General features: G+C 42.8%; 1 protein-coding gene across 3 annotated transcripts in view; it reads right to left on the bottom strand.

The window, feature by feature from the left end:
• Window positions 1–20198, bottom strand: part of KIF5A (kinesin family member 5A) — a 215802-nt gene that overhangs the window by 25103 nt on the left and 170501 nt on the right. For all 3 annotated transcript variants that reach the window (XM_063952348.1, XM_063952347.1, XM_063952349.1), the window contains 6 exons: window positions 19597–19661; window positions 19225–19331; window positions 8412–8513; window positions 4016–4076; window positions 3864–3935; window positions 353–457 (listed from right to left, as the gene is read on the bottom strand). In XM_063952348.1, the coding sequence (XP_063808418.1) occupies window positions 353–457; window positions 3864–3935; window positions 4016–4076; window positions 8412–8513; window positions 19225–19331; window positions 19597–19661 (512 nt within the window). The remainder of the gene's footprint in view (window positions 1–352; window positions 458–3863; window positions 3936–4015; window positions 4077–8411; window positions 8514–19224; window positions 19332–19596; window positions 19662–20198) is intronic.

Below are 20198 nucleotides of genomic sequence, written 5' to 3' on the forward strand. Positions count from 1 at the left end.
CCAATCCTAATGCTCCGTCACTGCCATTAATAATTTGAGATATAAATTAGGCTAATCTGAGCAATATTTTTAGGGGGAAAAAAATCAAATGAAGTAGAAATAGGCTCTAGTCTGACATGGCTCTTTCACCATTTGTAAAATGTAAATTTTGTGGAGCAACTACCTACCCGCACATGTGGCAGCATAATGATTTTACTATGGTATTTCTGAAGACTGTGAAGTAGGACCACCGGGGCATATAAATAGGCATTGCTGCACTTGCTGCAACTCACATATGAGGCTTTATGAAGCAGCCACACTTAGGAAAGACACAGATCGGCAAAATATCTCTTTTTACTGTTTGACAGCATACCTGTTTGTGAACCTTTGTAAGTTGCTCCAGGTTGTTCTCAAGAAAGGAAATCTTCTGTTTCTGGGAATGAATCCCCCCACTGTCCTCAGGTTCCATTTCAGCACTCTGCATATAGACAAATATTAATAAAAATCATATATTATTACAGAGATATCTCAATTGGGTTCATGTACACCAAAGCAGCACAAGACAGCACCCTTTCTGTTCCCTTCTGCAGCATCCAGTGCTTTGTATTTATACCTCTTAGAAGAGGGAACATGACTGTTCTTGGCGGTCCACGGATCACAGGCTTCTGTATGTGTAATGCTACTTTCCCTATTTCTTGTCTTCTATGGGGGTAATTCAATTGACCCCATTAAATGAACGGGGGTGAAAAAGGAATGCAGCCTTTAATGCCCGTGGCTATTCAATTGCACTCCCTTTTTCAATTGAGACTAACACACAATCTCAATAATGAGAATATATCCCACTGATAGGTACTTATTTAAGCGAGGAGGTAGTCTGTGACCTATTAAAACATTTAAAGATTAATAAGTCACCGGGTCCCGATGGAATTCACCCAAGGGAGCTTCACCCTGAACCTGCAAAACCGCTATTTTTGATCTTAAAGGATTCAGTAATATCAGGTATGGTTCCCAAGACTGGCGTATAGCGGAAGTAGTGCCTCTATTCAAAAAGGGAAGTAAAGTTGAACCAGGTAATTATAGACAAGTTAGTCTTACATCTATAGTGGGGAAAGTATTGGAAGGTATTCTAAGAGATAGTATTCAGAAGTTCCTTGAAGTCAATAAGGTCATTAAAAGGCATCAACATGGATTTGTGAAGGACAGATCCTGTCAAACCAACTTACTTGGCTTTTATGAAACAGTAAGTGCAAACCTAGATCAGGGTAAAGAGGTGGATGTAATATTTTTAGACTTTGCCAAAGCTTTCGACACTGTACCGCACATGAGACTTATCTACAAGCTACAATAAACAAGGCTAGGAAGCACAATATGCACTTGGATCAAAAATTGGTTAGATAATAGGGAGCATCGCGTTGTGGTTAATGGATCTTTTTCAAATTGGACTGAAGTGCTAAATGGTGTGCCACAAGGCTCAGTATTAGGACCGCTATTGTTCAATATTTTCATTAACGACCTAACAGAAGGTCTAGAAAGCATGGTGACAATTTTTGCAGATGATACCAAATTGTGTAAGGCTATAAATACTGAGGAGGATGCTGAGTCGCTTCAGAACTACTTAGTTAAATTAGAAGCATGGGCAGCGAAATGGAGAATGCGCTTCAATACAGACAAGTGTAAGGTAATGAATGCACTGTGGTAACAATAACAAAAATAACACCTACATACTAAATGGGGTAAAATTAGGGGATTCTGTACCGGAAAAGGACTTAGATGTCCTCATAGATAGCAAACTAAGCAGCAGTACCCAAAGTAGGATTGCAGCAAAGAAGGCTAATAAGATATTAGCATGCATAAAACGGGGAATTGATGCTAGGGACGAGAGTGTTATACTCCCATTATATAAATCACTAGTGAGGCCACACCTTGAATACTGTGTACAATTCTGGGCAGCATACTACATAAAGGATATCCTGGAGCTAGAAAAGGTTCAGAGGCAGGCGACCAAACTAATTAGGGGCATGGAGACGCTGGAATACGAGGAAAGGCTTGCAAGATTAGGCATGTTTACACTGGATAAGAGGAGACTAAGAGGGGATATGATCAACATCTACAAATATATAAGGGGACAATACACAGATCTTGCGCAGGACCTGTTTTTGGTTAAATCAACACAGAGAACTCGTGGACACTCGCTCAGGTTAGAGGAAAGGAGATTCTGCACAATACGGCATAAAGGCTTTTTCACAGTAAGGACGATACGTTTGGAATTCCCTGCCTGAGGGAGTTGTAATGGCGGACTCAGTCAACACCTTTAAGAATGGGTTAGATAAACTCTTAATGGATAAGGATATCTAGGGATATGGTGCATAGTCACGCACTATAGTTATTATAAAAAGAGGGATAAAACGTAACGGCAGTCATCAACTTCAGTCAAAATTTTAGACCAAATAATACTGCATAGGAGACCACAAATAGGTTGAACTCGATGGACAATTGTCTTTTTTCAACCTTAGATACTATGTTACTATGAGACCCTGTTTACCGCCTGTTAAATTAAAGCGTTAACACAGGCAATATTGTTGGGAGCCAATTAACCTACCATTGTATTTTTGGATTGTGGGAGGAAACTGGAGTACCCGGAGGAAACCCACGCAAGACCAGGGAGAATATACAAACTCCACATTGTTAAGGCCATGGTGGGAATCAAACCCATGACCTCAGTGCTGTAAGGCAGTAATGCTAACTATTGCACCGTCCGTGCTGGCTGATGGCAATTTGGGGTGGCCCAAGGGCACAGGCACAGCTAAATGCATTGGAAATTTGTCAGACTTTATAGTATCTTTTCTTACTTGCCTGTTCTGCACACAGATTTTGTTTTTAACACCAATTCAGAGGAGAATTTCAGCACTGATTTGAAAGTATTTCTATTTGCACAAACCAATGATATCAAAAGGTTCGTTTTTTGAATGTTCAGAATTCAGAATTTTGTCATCCATCCAAATGCGGAGTTTTGTTAAACATCAAATTACATTTCATTATTCCACATCAAATTACATACAGCACATATACCACTGTTTTTTTTAATGCATTAATAATACAAAGTAAGGAATTCTGCATACGCGTACATTGCGTTGTTAGATACACAAGTGTAGTAGATAACCGGTAGAACGCTATGAAAATGATGACAAGATGTTACACTAAACCAAATATGTAACTAATATGGTGTAAATAAACTAATCATTTAAATCTAAATAAAATAATAAACCTAACACTGTATAGTTAACAAAAAAGTTCTGTCAACAGGACAACCAATAAAGCTGTGGTGGAAAACATATTTGCATGTTTCCTTGCATTTTCTGATTGGTTGAATGTATATTTCTGTTTTATAACTTCATTGATGGGACAATGATGCAGCTATACAAAATGTAAAATAGGTTTTAAAAAACAACAACTTCACTCTAGACCACCAATTGCTTTCCAGCTGAACTACAAGGAGATGTAAGAATCCTAGAGATGGCAAACAATGCCATTTTCCCAGTGATTTTCCTACTGCGCATGCGTGAATCACCGGGAAATTGGCGCAGCGCTATTTTCCCAGTGATTTCGGCAGCGCTGCTGCTGCGCTGCGGGACTCCGGATGGCAAGTATTCAATTAATGGGTGCAGGGTGTGCGGTGTGGGCCCCCCTGGACCCCGGGGGGCCGTGTGCACCACACACACTGCAGCCATTATAAATACGCCAGTGGGATAGGCACAATACAGTAGGCAAAAGAGAACAAAGTGATCCTCATATTTTATAATGTGCACATCCATCCTGATTTACTTGAGTCTCACTCCTCAATTCTATATTCCCAATTAAACATTAGGACATGCCGGACAACTTACTTTCTTGACTCGAGATGTGACGTCTTGAACAAAAAGCTTCCGAAGGTTGTGGAGGGTCTGAAGTTCACGGGCCTACAATAATGTTAGAGACAAATATTTAATGAGAATCCAATACAGTAATGTCCCCTGCTGATCAGAGGACATATACTTACAACGGTCTCCTCGAGCCCTTTAAGATCCTGCTTGGACTGTTCGTGCTTCTCGTATAGAAATCTATTGATGATAAAGCACAGTTTAAATAGAAAAAGATAATATACAAAGTACATAAAATGCAAATACTTTATAAGAACGACAATGCCAAAAAGATCAACAAATCATTTTTTATTTATACCACTATTCCATTTAAATTTATATATATATATATATATATATATATATATATATATATATACTGTTGTGCTCATAAGTTACATACCTTTGCAGAATTTGTGATTTTCTGGCCATTTGTCAGAGAATATGAATGATAACTCACAAACTTTTCTTTCACTCATGGTTAGTGGTTGGGTGAAGCCATTTATTGTCAAACAACTGTGTTTACTCTTTTTTAAATCATAATGATAACAGAAACTACCCAAATGACCCTGATCAAAAGTTTACGTACCCCAGTTTTTAATACCGTGTTTTGCCCCTTTAACATCAATGTCAGCTTGAAGTCTTTTGTGGTTGTTGTGGATGAGGTTCTTTATTTTCTCAGATGGTAAAGCTGCCCATTCTTCTTGGCAAAAAGCCTCCAGTTCCCGTAAATTCTTGGGCCGTCTTGCATGAACTGCACGTTTGAGAGCTCCCCAGAGTGGCTCAATGATATTGAGGTCAGGAGACTGAGATGGCCACTCCAGAACCTTCACTTTATTCTGCTGTAGCCAATGACAGGTTGACTTGGCCTTGTGTTTTGGATCACTGTCATGTTGGAACGTCCAAGTAGGTCCCATGCTCAGTATTTTCTGATAACATGCTGCATTCATCTTGCCATCAATTTTGACCAAGTTTGCAGTGTCTTTGTAGCTCACACATCCCCAAAACATCAGCTATCCACCTCCATGTTTCACAGTAGGAATGGTGTACCTTTCATCATAGGCCTTGTTGACTCCTCTCCAAATGTAACGTTTATGGTTGTGGCCAAAAAGTTCAATTTTGGTCTCATCACTCCAAATGATTTTGTTCCAGAAGTTTTGAGGCTTGTCTCTGTGCTGTTTGGAGTATTGTAAGCGGTATGCTTTGTGGCATTTGCGTAGTAATGGCTTTCTTCTGGCGACTCGACCATGCAGCCCATTTTTCTTCAAATGCCTCCTTATTGTGCATCTTGAAACAACCACACCACATTTTTTCAGAGAGTCCTGTATTTTAGCTGAAGTTATTTGTGATTTTTCTTTGCATCCCGAACAATTTTCCTGGCAGTTGTGACTGAAATTTTTGTTGGTCTACCTGACTGTGATTTGGTTTCCACAGAATCCCTAATTTTCCACTTCTTAATTAGAGTTTGAACATTGCTGATTGGCATTCTCAATTGCTTGGATATCTTTTTATATCCCTTTCCTGTTTTATGCAGTTCAATTACCTTTTCCCGCAGATCCTTTGACAAATCTTTTGCTTTCCCCATGACTCAGAATCCAGACACGTCAGTGCAGCACTGGATGAAAGATGCAAGGGTCTTTCAGGAGTCCAGAAACTCACTGATCTTTTATACACACACACTGATTACAAGCAAACAGATCACAGGTGAGGACGGTCACCTTTAGTAGCCATTCAAACCCGTTTGTGTCAACTTGTGTGCATGTTATCAGGCCAAAATCTCCAGGGTATGTAAACTTTTGATCAGGGTCATTTGGGTAGTTTCTGTTGTCATTATGATTTAAAAAGAGTAAACACAAAATGGCTTCACCCAACCACTAACCATGAGTGAAAGAAAAGTTTGTGAGTTATCATTCATATTCTCTAACAAATGGCCAGAATATCACAAATTCTGCTAAGGTATGTAAACTTATGAGCACAACTGTATATATACATACATATACACACACAGTGCATCCGGAAAGTATTCACAGCGCTTCACTTTTCCCACATTTTATGTTACAGCCTTATTCCAAAATGGAATAAATTCATTTTTTCCCTCAAAATTCTAAACACAATACCCCATAATGACAACGTGGAGAAAGGTTTTTTTGAGATTTTTGCAAATTTATTAAAAATTAAAAATCACATGTACATACGTATTCACAGCCTTTCCCATGAAGCTCAAAATTGAGCTCAGGTGCATCCTGTTTCCTTTGATCATCCTTGAGATGTTCCTACAGCTTAATTGGAGTCCACCTGTGGTAAATTCAGTTGATTGGACATGATTTGGAAAGGCACACACCTGTCTATATAAGGTCCCACACTTGACAGTGCATGTCTGAGCACAAACCAAGCATGAAGTCACAGGATTGTCTCGAGGCACAAATCTGGGAAAGGGTATAGAAAAATATCTGCTGCTTTGAAGGTTCCAATGAGCACTGTGGCCTCTATCATCCGTAAATGGAAGAAGTTCAGAACCACCAGGACTCTTTCTAGAGCTGTCTAAACTGAGTGATCGGGGGAGAAGGGCCCTAGTCAGGGAGGTGACCAAGAACCTGATGGTCACTCTGTCATAGCTACAGCATTCCTCTGTGGAGAGAGGAGAACCTTCCAGAAGGACAACCATCTCTGCAGCAATCCACCAATCAGGCCTGTATGGTAGAGTGGCCAGACGGAAGCCACTCCTTAGTAAAAAGCACATGGCAGCCCGCCTGGAGTTTGCCAAAATGCACCGGAAGGACTCTCAGACTATGAGAAACAAAATTCTCTGGTCTGATGAGACAAAGATTGAACTCTTTGGCATGAATGCCAGACGTCATGTTTGGAGGAAATCAGGTACCGCTCATCACCAGGCCAATACCATTTCTACAGTGATGCATGGTGGTGGCTGAATCATGCTGTGGGGATGTTTTTCAGCGTCAGGAACTGGGAGACTAGTCAGGATAGAGGGAAAGATGAATGCAGCAATGTACAGAGACATCCTGGATGAAAATCTGCTCCAGAGCACTCTTGACCTCAGAGTGGGGCGACGGTTCATCTTTCAGCAGGACAACGACCCTAAGCACACTGCCAAGATATCAAAGAAGTGGCTTCAGGACAACTCTGTGAATGTCCTTGAGTGGCCCAGCCAGAGCCCAGACATGAATCCGATTGAACATCTCTGGAGAGATCTGGCTGTGCACCAACGCTTCTCATCAAACATGATGGAGCGGCTGTGAATATTTATGTACATGTGATTTCTTAGTTTTTTATTTTTAATACATTTGCAAAAATCACAAAAAAACTTTTTCACGTTGTCACTATGGAGTATTCTGTGTAGAATTTTGAGGGAAAAAATGTATTTATTCCATTTTGGAATAAGGCTGCAACATAACAAAATGTGGAAAAAGTGAAGCACTGTGAATACTTTCCGGATGCAGAGAGAGAGAGAGAGAGAGAGAGAGAGAGAGAGAGAGAGAGAGAGAGAGAGAGAGAGAGAGAGAGAGAGAGAGAGAGAGAGAGAGAGAGAGTGTGTGTGTGTGTGTGTGTGTGTGTGTGTGTGTGTGTGTGTGTGTGTGTGTGTGTGTGTTGATCCACATTCTGGTATGAAATAAGATGTTTTTTAATGCTGGTCATATGCAATTGACCCACAACCGCATTATGTATGACCTGAAAACCATCAATATGTCCAATAATGATAATTTCAAAATCAATAAGATTATTACAGGTTGAGTATCCCTTATCCAAAATGCTTGGGACCAGAGGTATTTTGGATATCGGATTTTTCCGTATTTTGGAATAATTAGATACCATAATGAGATATCATGGTGATGGGACCTAAATCTAAGCACAGAATGCATTTATGTTACATATACACCTTATACACACAGCCTGAAAGTAATTTTAGCCAATATTTTTTATAACTTTGTGCATTAAACAAAGTGTGTCTACATTCACACAATTCATTTATGTTTCATATACACCTTATATACACAGCCTGAAGGTCATTTAATACAATATTATTAATAACTTTGTGTATTAAACAAAGTTTGTGTACATTGAGCCATCAGAAAACAAAGGTTTCACTATCTCAGTCTCACTCAAAAAAGTCCGTATTTCGGAATATTCCGTATTTCGGAATATTTGGATATGGGATACTCAACCTGTATTAGCATGTTCATAGATAAAGTGGGACTGCAAATCTGGCCCATGACAAAATGACTGCCAGTAAGTCCTGGACGGCGAAGTTTGGTAGTGTTGGGGTGGCAGTTGTTGTGCCTCCCCTGTTTGATATTTGGACTTCGCTGCAATCCCACCCCTGAAGCCGCCACTGGTACTACCTGCAGTTTGCAGTATTGTAACCAAGGGATTACGGTGTCCATTAGAAAAAAAAAGATTAACAACCGTGAACAATATGAACATTTCCAACAAAAAATGCTTAGAATACATTTTGTATACTTCAATACCTAGCAGAAGTTGCAATGACGTACCACAGATGCTTCATCCATGAATACTCACGTCAGTTCCTGCAGCTTGCTGCTCTTCTCATGTTCCTCACTCTTCAGCTTCTCATAGTCAGCCCTCAGCTTCTCCAGTTCCAGCTGCAGTTTCTGGTTCAGACTAAAGCAGAAGGCAGAGAAGGAGCAAAACAGTTAGAAAACAAACCGCATTCTACCAACACAAAGTAGAGTTTCAGCCTATTTTCTTTATTTGCACATAGTCCATAATTTGAGATTCAATTTAATGCTTCTTTTTTTTCACAAAGGAGTCAACCGAATGACAAACTGAACCTGAAATCTAGTTTGCATTTTAAAATTGAGGAGAGTAATTGTTGAAATTTCATTTGATTTTTTTGTTTAATGATTAGAAGTAGTAGCTATGTCCCGTGCACAAACATCACAGTGAGATCAGGATATAGGGGGTCATTCCGACCCGATCGCTCGCTGCAGTTTATCGCAGCGCAGCGATTGGGTTGGAACTGCACATGCGCCGGTGCTGCAGTGCGCCAGCGCATGCCAGAAGGCCGAAGGCCGTCGTTGCCTAGCGTTCGCCTCTGAGGCAGAGGCGGTTGCTGGGCGGGAGGGGGCTGGTCCGTTGGGGGGGCGCACGCAGCCGCTGCGACCCAGGGCAGCGAAGAGGTTCTCCCGTCCAGCCGCAGGAGCTGCGCTGGCCGGGAGTAACTCCTGAGATGCAAAAGCATTGCCGCTGTGCGATGCTTTTGCATTTCTGCGGGGCGGGGGGGGGGGGGGGGGGGGCGGCACTGCCATGCGGGGCAGACTAGCCCTGTGCCGGGCGTCCCCCCGCATGTCTGAGTGCATGATCGTAGCTGTGCTAAATTTAGCACAGCTGCGATCAACTCGGAATGACCCCCATAGGGCCTAATTCAGACGTGATCGCAGAAGCAACATTTTTCTCTAATGAGAAAAACCATCTGCACTGCAGGAGGGGCAGATATAACATGTGCAGAGAGAGTTAGATTTGGCTGGGTTGTGTTCAAACTGAAATCTAAATTGCAGTGCAAAAATAATGCAGCCAGTATTTACCCTGCACAGAAACAATATAACCCACCCAAATCTAACTCTCCCTGCACGTTATATCTGCCCCACCTGCAGTGCACATGGTTTTGCCCACTAGAGAAAAAATAGGATTTTGGTACCTACCAGATAAATCCTTTTCTTTGAATCCATAGGCACATTTAAATATTTAAATTAGTAGCCCTCCACCCCCTCCATACTCCCATTTTGCCTCAGTGTTTTTTTTTTCTGAGCCGAACAGGAGAGGATGAACATTGGAGAATTACATGTAACATTATAACATAACGGACAACTAGAAAGTTGACACAACACCAGAAAAAAATCACCGTAACATTCAAATAAGCCGGTGACAATGTGCTGTATAAGATAAAATGTACTTACCACAAGACAGGTGAAACTGCTCTGGGCAGGCGTCCAGTGCTCCCTATGGATTCACGGAAAAGGATTTATCTGGTAAGTACCAAAATCCTCTTTTCTTTTTCATCCACTAGGGGTCACTGGAGTACTCTTGGGACGTACCAAAGTTTCCCCCTTGGCCGGAAGAGCTGGGTGGCAATTGTAACACTAGACGGCCAAAGCTAGATGCTGATGCCGCAAAAGTATCAAATTTGTAAAAGCGCACAAACGTGTGCACTGACGACCATATCGCTGCATGGCAATGTTGCATCGTGGAAGCCCCACGACCTGCTGCCCATGACGTTCCCATGAAAGGCGTGCAGTATGCTGAAATAGATGCAGGCGGTTGTAGACTAGCATGAAAAGAAAAGAATGGCCAGCTTAAGGTCTGTTTGGAAACTGGCCAACTTACCTTGACTGCCTCGTATAGAACAAACAAAGCATCTGTTTTACGTACTGTTGATGTTTGGGCTACATAAATGCGAAGCTCATGAACCACAATCAAAGCAGCTGGAGTTCATGAACTTCCTGAAAAACAGGAACTACGATTGGTTGTACGAAAAGAGGATACTACCTTTGGTAGAAAAGCGGAATTCATCCGAAGTTCCGCTTTGTCATCATGAAAAACTAGATACGGTGGTTTGCATGACAACGCACCTAATTGAGAAACACGCTTTGCCGAAGCTAAGGCTAGGGGAAAAACTTTTTTCCCAAGTTAAAAACTTAACATCCACTTGTTGTAAGAGTTCATAAATTGAGGATTGCAACAAGTCTAAAATGAGAAATATATTACAGCGCTCAGGAATTAATAAATCCTTAATTAATTAAAATAAAGGGCCAGATGCATCATCACTTGGAAAGTGATGAAATGGAGAGTGAAAAAGTACCAGCCAATCACCTCCTACTTGCCATGTCACAGGCTGTGTTTGAAAAATGTCAGTTAGGAGGTGATTGGCTGGTACTTTTTCACTCTCCGGTGATTGGCTGGTACTTTTTCACTCTCCATTTTATCACTTTCCAAGCGATGATGCATCTAGCCCACAATCTTTATAATAAATATATAAAAAAAAGAACATACAATCCACCAGCCGGTGATTATTTTTCACAATGCTCCAGCTTTTTCTACAATCAAATATATGTAAATCAACAACGCTTTCACAATGTATCAAAGCATTTTCTTCTTTGCAACCTTATAGGCTTTAAGGTGCTTTTGTAAAAGATACAGTACTGTGTCCTCAGAAGTTATATTTATCTCATTAAAAGCACAGACTGGTAAACACTGCTGCAGCACTCAGTCATGAGGTCATTTCATAGACTCCTCTAGTTTGATTGTCTATATCAGTCCTGCTACAAGCTTAATATCCAGTTGGTATGTGTCTGGCCAGACAATATATAGTCTAAAACTAGATTCAAGTCCCATGGAGCTCTAGGTGGTATAAACGGAGGTTGAACTCTAAGTACACCTTGCAGGAACATATGCACTGTTGGCAAAAGAGCCAAGCGGCGCTGAAAGAAAATTGACAAAGCAGAACCTGCGCCTTTAGTGTCGCCTAACGTAGTCCTCCATCTAACTCCGTCTGTAAAATAGCAAAAGACGGGATAAAATGAAAGAAGATGTCAGAAACTTCTGAGATTCACATCAACCAATATAAGCTTGCCAAATTCTGTGATAATGAGCTGCTGTAACTGGCTTTCTAGCACGTAACATGGTTGGAATAACCGACTCCAGAATGCCCTCTCGTCTTAAGAGAGTGGTTTCAACAGCCACCATGTCAAACGCGGTGGCGCTAAATCAGGGTAAAGAAACGGACCCTGTTGCAGAAGGTCTGGACATAGCAGAAGCGGCCATGGATCGTCTGCGGGTAGGCCGCGAAGATCCGAGAACCACGCTCTCTGAGGCCAAAGAGGCGCCACTAGTATGACGGTCATGGACTCTCTTTTAATTTGCTTTAGTAACCGCAGAGACAGTGGAAATGCTGAAAATAGATACACAAGGCTGTACAGCCACACTACTGTGACAGCATCCACTGCCACTACCTTTGGATCTCTTGTTCTGGACACATACTTGGGTGTCTGATGTTTTTGGCGGGATGCCATTAGATCCACCTGTGGGTAACTCCACTGCTTGACTAACATCTGGAACACTTCTGAATGTAAAGCCCATTCTCCTGGATGAAAATCCTGATGACTGAGTAATCTGCTTTCCAGTTGTCCACTGCTGGAATAAACACTACCGATAATATCACCTAGTGATGCTCGGCCCAACTGAGGATTTGAGCCACTTTTCGCATGACAATGCGACTTCGAGTTCCTCCTTGTTTGTTAATGTACAGATGGAGCCTCCCTCATCATTGCTGTTTCTCCACCTAAACAGAGGATTAGTCATACCTTAGCGATAGCTCAGGTTGTTCAGTTGTTGCAAGAACAGGCGCGTTGAGGCATGACTACATATGCAGCATGCAAAACACATCTTTACCACTGGGTGGCTAATGCTCCACTAATCTAGTACTGTAGAGCGAATAGCGGCGGATTGATCTACAAGCTCTGACAAATGGTCAGTGACGACTGTAATGTTACTGTAAACTGTACACACAGACTAATGGTCAGACGGAAAGAGTCAATTTAAAAAAAAAGAAACCAATAAATCGATCAATAATATTAGCATATACAGATGCAAGCGAATATGTTAAAGAAATTATGCACACAGGAAACAACCTGTTTCCCTAACTAACTGTCGGGGCATCTGACACGCAAATCCGTAGCACAGTACTGTACTGTTTAATGTACATTCACTCTGGCCCTCTCTAGTCCTTTCCCCCAACCAAAGAGACTGTAGTATCAGCCCTTCATTGAAATACTGTGTTGGCCTCTTTGTCTGAAAAGGTCAGTCTCTCAGGGGAGGGGGAAGGGTGAGGGAGGAGGTGGTGAGTTCAGAGACTCTGTCGAAAATATTAATTCTCTGTCGGGACCCAAAAGAAAGAAACCAATAAATCAATAAATAAAAATAGTGTATACAGACGCAAACGAATGTGTTAAAGCAATGGTCCATTGATGTTAGGTTTATGTGAGCTATTAAATTAAAATGGGCTTAAAGCTGTTATGATTCTGTTCAGAATGCACCTGGTGTCAGCAGATCCATCTGTGTCTTCCTGTGTTTTCTGTTTCTTAGGCTCTGTGTACATGCAGCTCAGCAGGTGCACAGGGTTTGTAATTAGAGTTAACACTCCCAGCCTGGCCTTGTTCATTGGTTAGTGTGGCTGTTATAAACCAGCTAGCTCAGTACTCCTACGCCGGTGATATTATACTATTTTCCTGCCTGAACTATCTGCATTGTCTGATGTCTTAGTCCTAGCTCCTGTTCATGCCAAGAAACCTGGTCTGCCAGTTCATGTTATCCAGCAACTCCTGTTCTTGCTAGTTTGTGTTCCTGGACTACCTTAGCTAAGTATTATGGACTTTCACTGTGCCCTGTGGATTCTCAAAGCATTCATTACTTGTGTTTACATACTACTGTGGACTTCCTCTATGCCTGCATGCATTTCTGATTTATAGTGCAAGTCCTGCAATCTAAGTACTGTGAATTATTACTCTGGATTCTTGTTCAACTATTTCATTACTCTGCTGCAAGTCTCATTCTGGATAACCAGTTGCTCTCTGCTCATGTTGTACCTTGGATTGTTACTGTGATTCATGTGCCATACATTATTATATCACTGCTACAATAAAGTACCTAGTATTTCCTTGCATCTGTGGACATTCATTACCTGCTACAGTGATTGTGATACATTCTGGTCCTGAATTCAAGCCTTGGCTCATAGCTGTGTAACTACTCATCTGCTGTCCATAATCAGTGTTAAAGTATGGTGCTGCACATTCCTGCCTTAAAGGGAGAGTCCATAGTCTGCTAAACTTTAAATTCTGCTACACCTCGCCCAAGTTACTACAGTATTCCGCAGTCAAGTCTGGTTAACCATTTCTGTGCCACTCTGCATATGCCTGCATCTCCAGTGGTAAACCTCTTCTTGTAATTCACCTGCCAAACATCAGAGGCAGGTGAATTGTAACATTAGCTTAATATCTCCAGTTCTGGGGGTCCAATTGGCTCAGAACTGGGTTGGTATCGAAGGAAAGATGATTAGCTACCAGAGGATACTTGATTATTTGAAGTTGACAATCCAACCGTGCTGAACTAGTACATTGTACGTCAGTAAGGCATTTTGAGTATTTGTTGAGACGAAGCCTTGTTGAGAAGGTCGTCGCAGTAAGTGTTATGAGCCACGCCAGCTCATTCCTGTTATGTATTTTATGTTATACTTCTGTTTCTGTTCCCCTTGGCTTTTATGGAGTGTCCGGAGTCCACCCTGAAGGAGGGGGTACTGTTATGAACCACAAGCAGTGGTTTATTCCTGTTTGCTTTCTGTTCATGAATTTTATGTTATAGTTCTGTTGCATGCCAGGATTTCTCTTGTACTTGACTCTTGTTGGCTTCCGGTGGTGAGTCTGTGTAACTGCAGCCTGTTTTCCATGTGTTAAGCCTCACCCGTCAGATATTTGGTCATTATGTGGTGAGTCTGTGTACTGCAGTCTGGCTCATGTCTGTGTAACCTCACCTGCCAGTATTTTGGCCATTACCTTGTGCCTGGCTTCCAGCCATCCTGATTGGGGAGTGCTTCCCATATTACCCAGCTAGCCCTGCAGTCCAGCGCTGGTGATAGAAGTTTGTTATGATACCTGTATGTTCCAGTTCTTGGTTAGCTTCCTACAAGTTTGTTCCTGGTTCCTGTCAGCAGCTTCCAGTGGAGCCTGTCTTCCTGCCTCTGGTCTGTTCCTGCATCCAGCTTGTGTACTCCCGTGTCATGTGTCCAGTTTCCAGAGTACGGTCTGAGGGATCGTTTCCTGCTGTCCTCCAAGTTTGTCTTCCAGTGGAGTGGTCTGGTGCCTGAAGCCTCGGGGTTCCAGTCGTTTCCTGCGCGCACGTTGCGTGGTGTCGTGAATAGCGGCTCCGCTGCACCTTACGGCTGAAGCCGTGTTCTCGTTATCTGTTTTTGATTGAGTAATTTTGGTGGAGGCTTCCGCATGGTTGTCCTTGCCGAACTATGACGGATTTGTATTTGGCATTTGGGCAGCGTTACTTTGGGAACGGTTCTTGGCGGCCGCGTCGCACATGAATTAGTTTATTATTGTCTGTGGTTTCCCCTTTCGCTTTTGTGTCTGTCTTAGTTAGTTCTCTCCTTGTTCTCTCTCTGTCTCGGTTAACACCTTGTCACAAACTAAGACCGGGGGGCATCGGAGTTCGGGCAGACCTAATCCGCCTGTTCAAACGCGGCTGCCGTGGGCCCAAGAAACCATAGTCTCACAGGCGTTAACAGACCACTAGGGAAGGACAACGGAGTCAGGGTTTCCCGTTAGGTATTGCTGCGTACCCCAGTTCTGTCGCAGTTTCACGCATCTGTACTTAGAACTCTTCTGCTGCCACCCTATCTCCTGGGTTCCAAGTACACAGAACATAACAGTAAGGAACTATTATAACTCCTGAGAAGAGCAATCAGCAAAGACATCACTTTTGTGAATACCCGAGGCGCTGATGAGAGGCCAAACGGTAGTGCCTGAAATTGATAATGGGTATTGCAAACCTTAAGTACGCCTGATGCGGTGGCCAAATTGGAATGTGTAAATACACATGCTAGAGATCCAACAAAATCATGAATTCCAGTAGTTCTAAACCTGCAATCACTGACCGCAGGGATTTCATCTTGAATCTGTAGTAAGTGACGTACTGATTGAACCCCTTTAGGTTCAATATCGGTGTGACCGAGCTGTCCGGCTTTGGTACTACAAAAAGATTTGAATAATAACCTTGACCCTGTTGGTGAACTGGTACCTGAATCAAACTGCCGAATCAACGAGAAATGGAATAGCGGTCTGCAGAACCGCCTTCATGTTTCCTGACACAGGCAAGCCTATCTTGAAAAAACAATGCAGACAATCGAACTCTATTTTGTAGCCCTTGCACACTAAAATGCTGATCCACCCATCTGTGGATGGCTTAAACCACGCCTAGTGAAACGCTTGAAGGCGTGCTCCCACAACTTAAGATCGAAGATGGGCTGGAAGGCTGTCATGTCACTGGTTTGTCAGCTGGCTTTGTTTGTTGACGGTAGTTAGGGGTTTGTTGAAAACCACATCTTCTACCAGTGTACTGTGTACGGTTGTTTCTCGAGCACGGCCTCAAAAGCACTGAGGTCGAAAAGATCTGAACGCTGGTCGAGAATACTTACTTTTAGGTACTGGTGTGGGCAATGGGAGGAACACAGATTTTCCTCCAGTAGCTTCCACTTGTCCAATTCAGGACCAAATAACATATCGCCAGTATAAAGCAACGCCTCTATTCCTCGTTTCAGCTCAGCTTCAGCCTGCCAAGATCGCAACCAAAGTGTCCGATGGGCCGCATTATTAGAGGCTGAAATCCAAGAACTGACTTTTCCAACATCCATAGACTCCGTAACCAAATACTCAGCCGATTCGCAAATGCGATCGGTGAGAAGTAGAAGCTGGTCTGAGGAAAGATCATGTTGGAGACCTACCTTGAGCTGTTTTGCCCATGCAACTACAGCCTTGTTAACCCAAACACTAACTAAAGCAGGTCTAAGCAAAACTCCTGCTGCTGTATAAATGGCTTTAGCATGGCCTCCAGCTTACGCTGCGACGGTTCTTTAAGCATTGTTGCAGTTGGGACTGGAAATCGCTTTGCCTATAAAGAGAATAAAAAAAAAGAAAACACACAATCACCCTTTGTCATTTGACAGAGGCTCCTCTGTCTCAGTGAAATCTAGCACCTGGTGTACCGCCCTGATGAGATCATCAATGCCCGTGCCATAAATGACCTCACTATCTGACCCTGGCCTTTCTTCCTGAGACATCAGGTGTGGCATTGAATTGTCATAACGTAACACTGAAGAAACCGGTAAATTATAAGACAACGATGACTACTTCTAGGATCTGAACCATGCAAAGTTCTAGAAATTTCCTGCTCAGACGGCAATAACCTTGAATCAGACTTAGCCGCCACATGTTCTTTCCGTGCAGCTGACAACTCTGACTTCAAATCAGCCATCAGACCTCATTGTTCAAATAACACACTATAACAGTTATCGCAGACAAGCTGCTTTTTTGATTTTGAGTCTGCATCCAGCCATCATGCACACAGACAGACAGTAACAAAGTTTTACAAGCGACCTTATGACTCAGTAAAAATAACTGAAGTGTTTATAAGCCCATAGTGCACCTCACCCTGGTACAGTTCTTTTAAGTGTGTGCCGCACTGACAAAACCTACTAACAACCCTTGTCCCCCCCCCCCTCCTCCAGTGGCCTTGTGTTGTAGGACCGACACCAAATTCCTGCAGGAAGTCATTAGAAAATGGTGTTCACCATATGGTTTTTTTTTTTTACATCAATGTATTCATATACATAGTTAATAGCCTGTTCTCTGTAATACAACAGGTCTACATTAAGTACATTGTGCCATTATGTGAGGCTCCGGACAGGGGCCGCCATTAAACCTGCCCCCACTGCTGATATCACTGGCTGTGTGTGCTGCAGCTGTCCTGCTGAGTGCAGGACGCCCTGTGAGGAAGGAAGCCGGACACAGGGGGAGACCTCTTACACCAAGCAGCAGCGGGTCTCACAACAGGAAGCTCCGGCTAGTGAACCGGGGAGAAGGAGGGGGGACAGGCGCTGGCCGGTGGTACCGTCCTACATAGCTGGGCAGAAGGAAGACAGCGCTGGTCAGGGTACTAAGCGGCGGCTAGCGGTGTGAGGCAGCCCAGCATGAACTCCCCCCCCCCCCCCCTCCCTTCGCGGTTACATACAAGCCATAGCTGGAGCATCGGCAGCTGGAGCTGTCCGCCATGACATATATGCAGCGTCTGGAGAAAGTGAGTTGGGCGCAACCCCTGTCACTTCCCACATGCACATGAAACTGCGGCAGCGGGAGCTGCCCATCGTGCACATATACAGCTCTGGGGACAGACCGCCGGCACACATTGTAATAGTTAAAAAAAATGGTACACACGGAGCGCGGCAGCGTGAGCTGTCCGCTGCTCATTACCTTCTGCACCGCATTGCCGGGGTCTGGAGGCACTGACGGAGCTTCTCTCCAAGCTCTGTCCTGCTCCCTGCAGCCAAGGCTGAGTCAGCTAACGCTGATGAAAGTCTAAGGCGGGGCTTCTCTGTTTAAGCACAGACAAGATCTTTGTTGCTGTAGCAGCATACACAGACCCAAGCTTCTTAGTCAGCTGGGAAGGGCTGTGATTTAAAAAAAATTGTAAAAAGAAAAGTCTGGAGTTCCAGAACGTGCCCTTCCCTGGTGAAGGCACAAAAAACACTGAGGCATCCTGGGAGTGTGGAGAGGATGGAGGGTTACTAATTTAAATATTTAAATGTGCCTATTCCTGCTAATGCCCCGTCCATATCCCAAGAATACTCCAGTGGCCCCTAGTGAATGATAAAGAAAGGGGTCTATTTACTAAGCCTTGGATGGAGATTAAGTAGACGGAGATAAAGTACCAGCTAATCGGCTCCTAACTGCCATGCCACAGGTTGGGTATGAAAAATGACAGTTAGGAGCTGATTGGCTGGTATTTTATCTCCGTCCACTTTATTTCCTTCCAAGGCTTAGTAAATAGACCCCAAAGTTTGCTGCTGCAATCAGGTCTGAATTAGGCCCATAGACTTTAGTTACCCAGATTGTGAATCCTCACTCTGATATAGTGCACACCTAATTATACAACCTTCAAAATCACAAACACGGTGCCCCGCTGAATGATGGTTATAACTCTACTGCCTCAGGTACATGATTTTTCTTATTTTTATGCCTATGGACAAGGACTGCAAGTCACACAATAAGACACTCACAGATTTTCCTGCAAGAAAGCAACATCTATGCAAAAATTGAGGTTTCATTGGTTATGACCAACCAGATGAAGCTTTTGGTAATGTGCTTACCAAACGACATTAATGACCAGGATTAAAGACCTGGAGTTTCAGATAAGCTATATATACATTTTATATACTGTATTCATGGTTTCTTATATCCAAACTCATGCACACAGCAACCCCCATCTTTCCTTTTGACATCTGCATTTATTTGCTTACTTTATACACCTGTTTATTTTTGGCTGCTGTGCAGCAGAGCTCTGTGGCGCCTTACATGACAATGATAGTAATGATAACCATAAGCAATATTTCAGAGAGGACTGGTTGTGAGTCATTCCTGTTCATATTACATATGTGGTGCAGTATTTCATCCCTAGTACTCCCCACCACAAGCTACGGCCTGTACTGTGTGTAAATTACAGATGTGCCCTTATGGCTGAAATAAAATGGGCTCTTGTGTCTTACTCTTTCAGCTCGTCAATGATCTTCTGCTTCTCATTAATCTCATCCCTGAGACGTGCCAGCTGCTTATGATGGGCCTCACGGTGGCTCTCCATCTGCATCTCCAGGACCTTGCAATACAAGTCAATGGGAAATGACAACATACATAAAAGAGTGAAGTTACTATTGACATCATGTCTGTAGGGTACAATATTCCTTACATAGCAGAACTACATTCAGCACACCAAATATAACTAAGCCAGGAGAACTACATTCTAGGAAACAGCACGTGGAACATTTCCCCTCTAGTTCTATGTCTATGGAGTCTTACAGAAAGAACTATAGCTGAGATACAGAACACTATATAATTATAAGAGGTCATGGAAGAATGCTGACCTTCACCTCACGAGCATCCATCATATCCAGCTCTTTATCCTTCGCTGCTACCTCTGTTATGTTTTCTGCAAAGTGAAAAAGACAATGCAGATAACACATTATATACAATCAGACTCAGATGCCTGATGTGACAGGCTGAGAGCATCAAGTACAGTAATCAAACACTGGCATATTACCACATAAAAGCCTTCTACACATAGGAGGCAGACATTTTGTGAGACCATCCATTACATATATCAGTTTACTAGAAACTAGAGGCATGAGGCTAAATGAAAATGTAATATAGACAAGACAAGGTTACAGGTAAGTAGGGATTCTACCTCCTGAAACATCAACTTGGTCTCATGCTCCAGCCACTGCCCAATGACATCAGGAAGCAGAGCAGGTGACTGGCTCCCTCCAGCTATCATTGTTGAAGGAGGGGTGACTAACTGAGCTAGTGGGAAAAGTGGTGTCACAAATGCTTTCCCTGTGGCACAAGCCATGCACATGTACCATAATAAATAACAAGCAATTTTCTCTTTTTTTACCACCCTTACACAGTGTTGCAAAGGAATAATAAAGTGCAATCGATTAGTTAAGACATTCAAATATTTAATTTT

This window comes from Pseudophryne corroboree, chromosome 2 (genome assembly GCF_028390025.1).
Source record: "Pseudophryne corroboree isolate aPseCor3 chromosome 2, aPseCor3.hap2, whole genome shotgun sequence".
NCBI classification, from domain to species: Eukaryota; Metazoa; Chordata; class Amphibia; order Anura; family Myobatrachidae; genus Pseudophryne; species Pseudophryne corroboree.